The sequence below is a fragment of the Salvia miltiorrhiza genome, unplaced genomic scaffold, assembly GCF_028751815.1.
Source record: "Salvia miltiorrhiza cultivar Shanhuang (shh) unplaced genomic scaffold, IMPLAD_Smil_shh original_scaffold_196, whole genome shotgun sequence".
Classification (NCBI taxonomy): domain Eukaryota; kingdom Viridiplantae; phylum Streptophyta; class Magnoliopsida; order Lamiales; family Lamiaceae; genus Salvia; species Salvia miltiorrhiza.
This window is the reverse complement of record NW_026651500.1, coordinates 27,503-40,605: the sequence shown is the minus strand read 5'-3', so window position 1 is coordinate 40,605 and position 13,103 is coordinate 27,503. Positions and strand designations below refer to the sequence as shown.

Sequence of the window (13,103 nt, the reverse complement as noted above, 5' to 3'; positions counted from 1 at the left end):
TTAAAGCAAAGAACTAAACTTTTCTTGGACGTTCATGTAAAGTTGGATTCGTCTGAGTTGACACTGGTGGAGTTGGGTTCCAATTGTTGCTGACATTACGTGCCCATATATATATTCAATTCCAAACCATCTAGACTCTCTCTCTCTCTCTCTCTATGAATCAGGAAGCCTTTTTTATCTCCGAGTTGTACTATCATAGTTTAAAACTTTGAATTTCCATTAATAATATAAAGTCAACGATGGCAAGCTTACCGAAGGCGGCGGAAGAGGGAATAATCGACGGAGGAGATGGTGGGGGAGAGAGGAATCGACGGTGGAGGGGGAAGCGATGGAGGTGTACCGCTGCCGTGTTGATCGAGGTAGGGTTGAAGATGATGGAGGAATTAAAAGCGATGAAAAGTCCCACAATTTTGAAATCTATCTTGAAGATGAACCGTTATGTGTATTTTATGGGGGTGTATTCGTTGTGGATTTTCACAGACTTTAAAAAGTCCATGGATTTTAAATTCCATGGAATTCACATAGATTCCAGACGACTTTCAAAGAATTCGTGGTTGGATTTCACCCCGATTTTCACTGATTTTCGAAGAATTTGGGGGATAATTCTGGAATTGAAATCCATGATGCCAACGCCCGCTGAGTCCCAGCACCGCTGGAAACCCAGCGAGCGCTGGGACCAAATAACCACTATATAAAGGGCCAGCGAGCGCTGGTGCCCTAATTTTTTTCATTCTTCTCCTCTCCATCGCGCCGTTCCAGAATCTCCCCCCAAAAAAATCACCTTCAACTACAATTCTTCCATACCACTACCCTCTAAAATCACCTTCAATGATATAATGGTCCGAACGAAGAACGCAAACGTCGGTAGAGGGGAGCTTACTTTGAGCGAAAGGTATGAATGTCCATTTGAATTGCAAAGCGAATTAGAGGGAGAAATTTTTAAGAAATTTAACTCGAACTATATTACTCCTCCGCATTACTTGGATTGGGAGTTGATTACTGATTTGAATCTTGAGCGGCAAGTTGGTTTGTATTTGAAGAATCTAGGAATGAAATGGTATGCTAAAAATATTGAATTTTCTGGGTATGATCCTCTATGCTATGAATTTATGACTACTGTGGAAATGGCTGGTGATATGAAATGGATTAAAGTTAGGATGTATGAGCGAGAGTATTGCATTAGTTTGGCTAGAATGAAAGCTGTTTTTGGTTTCAGTATTGGTGGATTATCTGATAAAACTCGGGGATGGAATGTTAATCAAGCGTGGAATTGATTGACTGACTGTGATAATTGGGATAGTTCGGGTATGCCTAGTAGGTACATTAAGGATCCGGCGTTGGCTATTGTTCATAAATTTCTTGCATATAATGTGTCTGGAAAGGAGCAGGCGAATAAGGTGAATGCAGTTGAGGTATTTTTGCTGGAGTGTGCTTTAGATGGCACAAAAGTGTGCATCTCACAGTTTATTTGGGCTGCTATGATTCGGGCGAAGAAGCGCCCTACTGCCCATGCTTCTTTCGCTACTATTATCACTGGTTTGGCACACAAGAATGGAGTTCTTGCTGCGACAGAAGGGCCTCAGCATGGTCAGGATGAGCTGGATGGTGAGTACATTGATTATGATGAGCTCAGAGCAGCTCAATTGATTTCTGACCGATACACGCTGGTTCCTCATGAGAAGAGTTGTGTAGTTAACTACATACACGCCGAGATTGCAGCAGGCCGTCGTCCCCATTGATCCTGGTGCCGGTCCATCTGGGACCGCCGGTGATGATGAAGAAGAGGAGAACGAAGAAGAAGCCGAAAAGGCAGAGGAAGAAGACGAGGGGAATGGAGAGCGAGCAGCTGGTGGTTCAATGTCGAGAGATTACCATCAGCAGGTTCAGAATGATCTCACATCATTCCGTGCACACTTTGATTCATCCATGGGAGCATTCCGAGCTCATTTTGACTCATCGATGACATCAATGAGGGATGATATGAATGCTCGCTTTGATGCACAAGACCAGCAGATTGCCGAGCTGCAGCGCCAGTGGGATTCTTGGAGACCACGTTTCTGAGTTTTTCTATTAATGTTTGTTTTATGAGTTTGGATAATTTTATCTTTTGAACAATGATTAATGTTTGTTTTCATGAATTATGTTTGCATTTGATTAATGAGTTTCATGTTTTCATTACATTTTAATCATGTTATTATATTTTATGATCATACAATTTTACATGAATATAACGTATGATGAACTGAAAATAAAAAAATATACACAAATTCTTAACATAAGCAACCCCAAAAAATATGAATTCCACGAAATTGAGCATAAATTAGGGGTATTTGTTTGGGATTTGAGTAAAATCCACAGAATTCAACGATTCTGAATTGGAGCTCCAGTGGCCGCTGGAGCTCCAAAAAAGAATGCTCGAATTCTGTGGATCTTACTCAAATCCCAAACAAATACCCCTAATTCATGCTGAATTCCGTGGAATTCATCAAATCCCCAATTTATACACCCCTAATTATATAATTGATGCTCAATAAAATCAACCAATATCCATTAAAAAAAATCTAAAAATAACGTCAACATCCATAAAAAATCCAACATTGAAAAATAAAACGTTAATTCAACGACATCCATCAAAACACCTCCCTAACTATTATCTTCGGTCTCCGCCTGTGTGTCTTGATCGGTTTCAGTTATGTGTCTATTTTCCCACATAGCATTAGCAATACTTGCTCTCCATGCATTAGCTTCATTCCTCTGAGACAGCTGGCTTTGAGAAAGATAATCCAAAATGTCCGCATCGTTCTCAACATCTGCTGCAACATTTCCTTCTTCAACATCGACTGGAAATTCATCAGAACGACACTCCTTTCGGAGAAAGTTATGCAATCCAGCACAAGCCAAAACTAACTCTGCTTGTGTCTGAAAAGGGAACGGAGGAGCTGTTTTGAAAATTGTGAAACGTGATTTGAAGATTCCAAAAATGGGTTCAATCACGTTTCGCAATGATGCGTGTCGAAGATTGAACAACTCATCTGCATTTCTTGGATTACGAACGCCACGTAACGGAACCAAAAACTGACGACGATTAGCAAATCCACAATCTATTAGAAAATATTTACCTTGAGGCACGTGGAGTCCATTTAGTCTAGACAACGCATCACTTAAAATTTTGGAATCATGGGCTGAGCCTTCCCATCCACTAAGCACATAGATGAACTGCAAATCAAAGTTGCAAGCTGCCAAAACATTTTGCGAATTCACCCCATGACAGTTACGATAACAGCTCACGTCTTTACCTATTATCGTGGCCGGGATATGAGTGTCATCTATAGCCCCGATACAATCCTAAAATAATAGGTGAATGTGTTATACAAAAACCAAAAATATTTAATATAATACAAGAGCAGAAATATTATACCTTGAAGTAAGGATAAAATCTGGTACTTTCCCGAATTTTAGCGGGTATTGCGCCAGTCGGCTTAACCATCATGTCCGGTGCTATGGTGTTCAATGCTCTCAATATTTTGTTGAAGTTCTGACTAGTAGCAAAATGCGAACGACCAAACCTTTGACGAACGTTACAATAACGATCGTTGTGCCCTACAATGATGAGGAATGTTGCCAACATTTCTTCAACAGTTGTATATCGTGTATCATCCACATGGGCTTTCTCCCTAATGATCTGGCATAATTTGATGAAGACGTCAGGATACATTCTATACAACTATCGAAACTGGCTCGGATCTCCATCCATCATTCTCGTAATAAAACAGAATCCTTCCCTAGTCTTTGGTCGTCGCATCAGAGCGTTGTCAGCAGTCGGATGTAGCGTCATAATATTTCCCAATAGAGTGATAACTACCTTAGCTGCTTCCATCAGTTGCCTAACAAGATCATAAAGTTCAATCTCCATCTCTGTTTCGATTTCATCCTCAAGTTCTTCATCTATGTCTTCTTCAATTGCAATGTTAATTTTATCTTCATAATTCATGCTGCCATTTAAAACAATGAAACAATAGTTGAAATAAGAATAAAAGGGACTCACAAAAAATAGCCTTTTAAAAATACTCATAAAAAACCATTCATTAATCAACAAAATAAAGTATTAAAACATAAAACCAACAAAACAATGTATTCATAAAAAGATGGTGAAACAAAAATAAAAACATAGTTCAAAAAACATGACTAAACTATCCTCTATTTCCTAGTCTTGAATTCTATCCATCTTTTGCGTTGAGGAACAATCATTTTCATAAATCCATCTTTTTGTGACTTTGTAACAAGCAAGTCAAATGCTGTGTATTGGTCATCTTCACTCAAATCAGGAATTTCTAAGATAGCATCCCAAGTTGTAAAACTTTTTTCCTTTTCTCTTTTCTCCATCATAGTATCTCGTTTCACGAAGAGGCTTTCAACTCGATCCATTGTGCTAGTGACTTTTTTAATTTCTACCATGAGCTCCTGATGCAAACTATTTTCAGTGTGGCCTGAATTTGTCTCAAACTGGCCTCTGCTTCTTTTGGCGGGAGCTCTTCTCTGAGTGGACTCCACAGGCACTTCAGTGGGCTCCAAAGGTGATTTGGAGGCGGATAACGGTGGATCATCTTCACCCAGTACTACAAACGCCTCAGTAGCAGTATCGTAATTCAACTCCTCTATGAGCGGACCTCTACTTTCATCAACTCCTATTGTCCTAGCATCAGTAGCACTGCCCACTCCAATTGCGTTTCTTCCTACAGCTACACCGTTTCCAACAGCAAGCCTCAATTCATCATAATCTGAAAAACTCCCAGTGCGTAAGTATGCATCTTTTGGGTGAGCCTAAAAACATAAATAAGAAAATTATTAATTAACTATATTATTTAAATTAAATTGTGTTTAAAAAATAATTGATAACAAATTTACCTCTATATACGCATCCCATACTTCATCTGGGGCCGTGAATTTTTTGGTGTCGTTGTCATAACCAAAACCAGAGTTAAACTTCAACAGTGTTGAATACGCATTCCAACGGCTCTTAAACCATTTGATACGACTTTGGTAGTGATTATAATTTTTATTGGACCTAAGTTTTTCATTGAGAACAGGCAATATCCTTTCCTACTATTGCTTTGCTAAATATACCACTATTATCGCGTCATCCCCTAATTGCAGATTCAGCCAGAATTCGTAACAAGGCATCACTTTGTTCCTGCGTCCATGCTTCATACACTGCCCTTTTTTTGGAATCTTGTGGTTGAGAGTCTCCCATAATAATATTACTAGACACCGAACAGTACTATATGAATGAATAAAAATAAAAAATAAAAAACATCAACAAAAAACTAAAATCAACTCACATGCAATAGAAATACAGCATACAGTTGCTAACAAATTTATAAAGGTACAAGATTCATGCTATAGAAAAATTGCATAATTAAAATACTATGAAGATATAAAATTTATGAAAAAATACCTGGCTAAAAGCTAATATAGAACCCTGAACTGAACTTGTCTTCTTTTTTTGAGGGGTGGTAGGCGTCTGGCGAATGTGTGAGGAGAACCCTGAACCTGGGTATTTAAAAGCGTTGCTGGGCTGGGCTGCCTGGGCCCAGCGACCGCTGCAACCCAGCGGCCGCTGGGAACCCAACGCACGCTCAAACCCAGCGAGCGCTGGACATTCTCAACGGGTGCTGAGTTCCGGCGCTCGCTGGCTTCTTGGCCGCGGGCGCTGGAACTCAGCGCTCGCTCAAAAATCCATGGATTTCAATTCTCGTGGTTCTTGGCCGGATTTCGTCGTGTGTATTTTTTTGATGAAATCCATGAAAGTCATTCCGAATTTGAAGTCAATGGAATAACGAATACACCTAGATTTGTATGGATTTTAAAAAGTCTGAAACGAATACACCCAGATTTATATGGACTTTTAAAAGTCTTGAACGAATACACCCAGATTTCTGCAGACTTTTAAAAGTCTGGAACGAATACACTCAGACTTTTAAAATCCATAGAAATCTATTAAACTCCACAACTAATACACCCCCCTTAGTGTTTATTTTGCTTAGTCATTATTTTCCTTTTATTTTTTACTTCTTCTTTGTATTTGTTGTTTTTTCTTTTATTTTTTAATGTTGATTTGTACTAATGACATAGCATTTGGCCGAAGCATGTCAAATACCGATCTCCCAAATTTTTTTATGGGCCATAAATAAGAAAAAAAATGAAATAATGGATATTGTTTTATAATTATTATGCTTATGATGAGATATTTTGAGAAAACGTCTAAATGATGAGCTAAAAAATGATATTTACTTTTTACTAAAAATAATCAAACCGTAGTTTGAAATCGTAATTAAAATAAATGAAACTGGTACAATTTAATTTACGTGTTTTTTTTCTTGAGCCCCAATTTAATTTACGTGTTAAAACAAAGTGAAGACCTCCCTAAGTCGGGGGCAAATCGAAGACACACCGACCCATGATGACTAATTGACTGAAGAGAGAGAGACTCACGCGCTGAAAAACCTAAATAAAATGGACGGAAAAACAAGGCTTAAAAATGACGTTATATACAATTCCAATTCGGCCGTGTAATGGGAAATAGAGAAGAAAGAGAGGAGAGAAGAGGAGATGCGATGGCTGTGCCTCTGTATATATATATATCAACAATCTCTACCCCTCTCCTCCCAAAAGGGCTCACAACACAACTTGCGTAGGTGAGAGGAGAGGAGAGGAACCCTTTTATCATCTACCTCTTAACTTTAATCAACTTGCGCTCTGCCACTTACATATACAAACAATACTTACTCTGCCGAGCCCTCAAGTCCACAAGTTTCTTGAGAGAGAGAGAGAGAGAGAACTTCTTAAAAAGGTGAAATCTTGATACGATTCTGTGCTGGGCTCTCTCTGCCTCTCTCCCTAATGGCGAGCTTTGTTATATCAGAATGTGGGTTGAAGCCGCTTCCAAGAATCTATCCCAAACCAACAAATGGTCACTCTTTCTCTAGCTATAATTTGAGAATTTCAAGAACTAATCAGTTTGGTTCTTCATCCTCCTTATCGAGTGGGATTAGTAAGGAACGGAATTGGGGTTTGAGAGTGAGTGTGCCATTGAGGATTCAGCCGGTGGAAGAAGAGAGTGGAATTCGACCCGGCGGCGCCGCCTCCGTTTAAGTTGTCTGATATAAAGGCGGCGATTCCCAAGCATTGTTGGGTGAAGGACCCTTGGAGGTCTGTGAGCTTTGTGGTGAGGGATGTGGTGGCTGTTTTTGGGATGGCTGCGGCCGCCGCCTATTTCAACAATTGGCTTCTTTGGCCTTTGTACTGGTTTGCTCAGAGCACCATGTTCTGGGCTCTCTTTGTTCTCGGTCATGACTGGTAATGTTTCTATGCAAAAGAAAATTTGATTCTTTTTTCTTTTTGGTGGGAGTTATGTGTTAAAGATTTGATTTTGATGGCGTTGATTCATGTGATGCAGTGGCCATGGAAGCTTTTCAAACAATCCCAAGTTGAATAGTGTGTTTGGCCATTTTCTTCACTCTTCAATCTTGGTGCCCTACCATGGATGGTATGTTATCACTTCCTCTTTTTATGTCTAATATTTGATATATCTGTATGTGCATGTGTGTTTTTATCATTGCACTGATAATGTTTATCTTTAGGGGACGTATACTTCGAGTGATAGGATAAATTGAAAATTTGATTGAGTATTTGAAGAATAAAATGGTGATGCAAGTTTGAAATTAATCAATCCATGAAAGTAAATGGTAGATTGGTTTGGATTATTTTTATAAATCTATCCTATAACTCAAAGTAAACGCCCTATTAGCAACTAAAATGAAGCTAGCATTACTCTATTTAATACCATGTTGGTTGTTGATTGATGTAGGAGAATTAGTCATAGAACTCATCATCAGAACCATGGACATGTTGAGAATGATGAATCTTGGCACCCTGTAAGTCATTTCTGTCGATTCAAAAACCTCGATTAATTGGTAAAAAGGCTATGTTTCACAATCCAGAATCCATATATTAATTGCAGCTACCTGAGAAGATTTACAATAGCTTGGACAGTATGACCAAGAAATTGAGGTTCACATTGCCTTTCCCTATGTTGGCATATCCTATTTATCTGGTGAGCTGCTTACTCTTCAATATGGCACAGTTTTCTGTGCGGATTTTTTCAATAAACACGTTCCCCAGAATAAATTTTTATGGTGTGATTGTAGTGGGCACGAAGTCCTGGGAAGAAAGGCTCTCATTACCACCCAGACAGTGGTTTGTTTGTGCCAAATGAGAGGAAAGATGTTATCACGTCAACAGTTTGTTGGACTGCAATGGCTGCTTTGCTTGTAGGACTATCTTTTGTTATGGGTCCGGTCCAGCTTCTCAAACTATACGGTGTTCCTTACTTGGTCAGTCATTTGAATCTGATGATCGTTTAACTAGTTTCTTCTTGTTGTCTAAGATTTCAACGATGTCTTAGTATAACTTGGCCACAAATTGTCTTTCGTGGAATATACCTATCTTGGACTTGTTGGTAAAACTTGGAATTTGACTTATGTTGCAGGGTTTCGTAGCGTGGCTTGATCTCGTGACTTATTTGCATCATCACGGGCACGAAGATAAGCTCCCTTGGTACCGTGGAAAGGTAGAACCTATCTTATAAGGATATGCTCTTTTTTGTTGCAAATTTATCATAAGACAATGATAGATAAGAAATATGAGAAAATTTTATACTACATTTTAGCGGTTCCCATTTTTTTTTATCTCATGTTCTCTAGGGTGAAAAGAAAAGTTTATTCCACCTTTTCCCTACATTTTAGATGGACAAATATTATCACACCGATACGAATGAATATCATCATGAATTGGAGTGAAAATGGTAGAAAGTATTCACCCTACAGAACATGTGAAAACAGTGGGAAAAGGGTTAAAATATGTATTTTCTACCTTTTCCATCAAAGAGAACGCAACGCACCCTAATATGTACATTCCAAGAAGAGAAAAAAAAACAAAGAGGTCTATTGTTGAAATGATCAACCAAGAAATACCATTAATATTCACTCAACTTGTACTTGTAGTTTAATTATATAATTTCCATACTTTCTTGGATAAAACAGGAATGGAGTTATCTGAGAGGCGGGCTTACGACACTTGACCGTGACTACGGGCTGATCAACAACATCCATCACGACATAGGAACACATGTCATACACCATCTCTTCCCCCAAATCCCACACTACAACTTAGTAGAAGCTGTAAGTTTGTAAACATAACTTTGCCTCGGACAGTTGAGTTTGTTTCACGTGTTTTCGACTCGTGATTTTGGGCTACTCTTGAAATGCAGACTGAAGCAACTAAGGGGGTTTTAGGCAAATACTACAGGGAGCCGAAGAAGTCAGGCCCTCTGCCATTCCACTTGTGGGAGACCTTGTGAGAAGCATGAAGAAGGATCACTACGTGAGTGACACTGGCGACGTCGTCTATTATCAGACAGATCCTCAACTCAATGGAGGTCAAAAATCTTAAACTGTGATGAAAATTTTATAGATTCTTTTACAGCTGCTAATTCTTTTTAGCTGTTAGTGATTACACTGGTCTGAGCTCATACTGCCTCACATTCTGACCTTTGGAACAGAGAGGGTTTTGTTTTTTTGGCAAACACAATTGATTTTTTTGCTTCTTTACTTTGATGGAGCAACCCATATAAGTATATATTTGTCCAAGAATCGGAACTCTTTTCTTTTATTTATTTATTATTCTTTAATCTTCTTTCTGGGGACTTCTTGTTCTTGCACATGATATTTTTTCTGCAGTGGACTGTTATGGCATTCAACATTGTACATGTGATGGAATTACATATATTACAGATATCATAAGTACTACTTCTAATTCATTTCTAGGATGTAATCGAGTTGTGGTTCGTAATTCCAATTCTAAGCTTAAGTTTGATTCGCTTTTTATCGAGTTGGGTTCGAATTTTATTTATCCAACTTTGAGGTTTGCAGGCTCAATCAAACTTGGCCCAATCAAACTCCCACAAACCTTTTAAATTGGGTTATTGGAATGTAAATATCTCAATTTTGGACGAATTTTGTTATTTAAACATAAAATTTAAAAAATATTATACTATAATACACGAACTTTTAATTTATTTAGAATTACTATCTTATAAAATTCTACCAAATTGTAATTGGTGTAGCAAATTGAAATTATGGTAATTGGCGTGTAGATACACCCAACTTTTGGATGAATAGTAGTTTTGAACATAAATTTTAAGAACTGTTTGTTAAATAATAATGAACTTTTACTTCATTTGAAATTTATCACAGAGTAAAAATTTTCCTCAAATTGAAATTGATGTAAGATTAACGTGGCAAATTGAAACTGGCGTGACATTGACATGACAACTTGAAATAAATGGAACAATCAAAACGATGTCGTTTTGATTATTATTAATATTTCATTCTAAAAAAAATCAAAATTAATTTTTAACTTCCCCACTCTCAAATCTCGACCCTCTATCTCAATAGTTGAGGTGGTGTTCTAGCGGTGAATCTCACCGGATTTGTAAGGAAGAAGAACAGAGATATTGTTGAAAAAAAAGAGAGTCGAGATTTGAAAGTGGGGGAATTAAAAAGATTTTTTTAAATAATAATAATAATAATAATCAAAACGACGTTATTTTAATTGTCACTTTAGTTTCAAACTGACACATCAATTTCAATTTGAGGAAAGTTTACTCGGTGATAAATTCCAAATAAATTAAAATTTCATGGATTGTTTTCACTTTTTTAAATTCATGTTAAAAATCGAAATCCGTCCCAAGTTGGTGTATTTATACACCAATAACCATAATTCAATTTGCCATGACAATTCCACGTTAGTTTCACTTTGGGAAATTTTTACCCCATGATAAATTCCAATAAAATTAAAAGTTCATGTAGTACTTTTTAAAGTTCATGTTAAAAATTAAAATTCGTCCAAATTTAATGTATTTACACGCTAATAACCCTTTTAAACCCCCTTAGGAGTACCTTTAGAACGAATGCGAGTATTAATCATTTAACAAAAAAATATAATTACATGTTCTAAATTATTGGTGTATTTCGATACCTCGGTATATACCGAAAAAATCAAAACAAATAGTAATAATAAAAATATATGGAAGAAGGTATATACCGATTTATCTGTATATACCAGCATACCGGTACATACCTTGTTTCAGTATACATATACCACAATTTTCAATATATCGGTGATGGGGTATCATACTTTGTTCTGGTATATCGTCATATACCGCAATTTTCGGTGACGGGCACACACCGGTATACCGGTATACCCATACCGTATCAAAATTTATATTTATATATATATATATATATATATATATATATCTACTTTAAAAGTATTTATTAATATAATAGAATGATGTATATATTCTATGTTAATATTATTTTTTAGAGATGCTATGTTAATATTATTATTATAAAAGAAACAACTAAGAGTGGATTTTTAAAATGGCCACTTTCATATTATAAAATTAAAATTGTCCACTAAGATAAAAATATTAAAAAATGGCCACTGTTACCAAAATACCCTTCCACATTAAAAATTAAAAAAATGTCCACTTTACATCACCCCTTTAAAAAACCCGCAATTCACAACCAGTGTGAATTCACAACCAATTTTTGGTTGTGAATTCACACTGGTTGTGAATTGAGAATTCACAACCAGTCGAATTCACAACCAGAATTTTTGTGGAATCACAACTAGTCGAATTCACAGCCAAAATTAATTCACAACCAGTCGAATTCACAACCAAAATTAATTCACAACTAGAATTTTTTGGTTGTGAATTCACAACAAACGAATTCATAACAAAAATTTAATTCACAACCAGATTATGTTGGTTGTGAATTCACAATCAGTCGAATTCACAACCTGAATTTAATTCACAACTAGAATTTATTTGGTTGTGAATTCAAGTAGTTGTGAATTTGAGTTTTTAAAGTTTGAATTCACAATTAAAACAATTTAAGATTGTGAATTTATAGATTGGTTGTAAATTCAAGAATATTAAGTTGTGAATTCATCGAGCTATTGTGAATTCAAGAACATTAAGTTGTGAATTCACGACCTGGTTGTGAATTCTTAAATCTAATTGTGAATTAACGATTGTGAATTCACAACTGAACTGAATGAAATACTAACCCTAAACTAAACCCTAGTTGTGAATTCAAAACTGAACTGAACCCTAAACCCTAAAACTAAACTAAACCCTAACCCAATCTAAACCCTAAACCCTAAACCCTAAACAGTCGAATTCACAACAAGAAATTTTTGGTTGGGAATTCACAACCAGTAAAATTCACAATCAGAATTTAATTCACAACTAGAATTTATTTTGGTTGTGAATTCAAGTAGTTGTGAATTTGAGTTTTTAAAGTTTGAATTCACAATTAAAACTGTAATTTATTTTGATTGTGAATTTATAGATTTGGTTGTGAATTCATAAATGTGGTCGTGAATTCAAGAACATTAAATTGTGAATTCATAAATTTGATTGTGAATTTAAGAACATTAAAAAAATAATTATAACAGCTCAATCAAATTGCTGTAACAACACCAAATACAACAACTCAATCTACCATCAAAATACATCAATTCCTCTAAATCAACAATCAAAATACGACAAAATATTATCCGAATCAATTCAATCTACATCAAAATACAACAATTCCTTCGAATCAATATCTCAGTATGAATTAAATCTATACTATATTAAAACAAGCAGTTTTCAATTAGAAATTGATTTTCAAATCAATTTCAATGGCAATTTTGTGATTTCTTACAAAAATAATGACTTATTGTATATATTCAAAAATTAAGTAACTAACTCAATTAAAATTGCATAACCCATAATTTTTAAAAAGAAATGCACACCCCACGTTTAAAGAAAAATTGCATAACCCACGTTTATAATTCCATAATGAATTATATGTTTTATATGTGTATATATACACAATTTATAAGGCATTGGTTATAAATAATTTATAAATTTATATTTATATAATAATTTATAATATATTAAGAAGATAATTTTCAATTTCAAATTGATT

The 13,103-nt window shown here is 36.0% G+C and overlaps 1 protein-coding gene across 1 annotated transcript; it reads left to right on the top strand.

The window, feature by feature from the left end:
- Positions 1 to 6,580: 6,580 nt before the first annotated feature.
- Positions 6,581 to 9,877, top strand: LOC131003346 (omega-3 fatty acid desaturase, chloroplastic-like). The gene is given in 10 exon segments (XM_057929867.1): positions 6,581 to 7,118; positions 7,120 to 7,356; positions 7,457 to 7,546; positions 7,868 to 7,934; positions 8,021 to 8,113; positions 8,208 to 8,393; positions 8,549 to 8,629; positions 9,102 to 9,239; positions 9,329 to 9,401; positions 9,404 to 9,877. Coding segments are annotated over 10 exon segments (1,290 nt in total). The 5' UTR covers positions 6,581 to 6,900; the 3' UTR covers positions 9,511 to 9,877.
- The last annotated feature ends 3,226 nt before the right edge of the window (positions 9,878 to 13,103 follow it).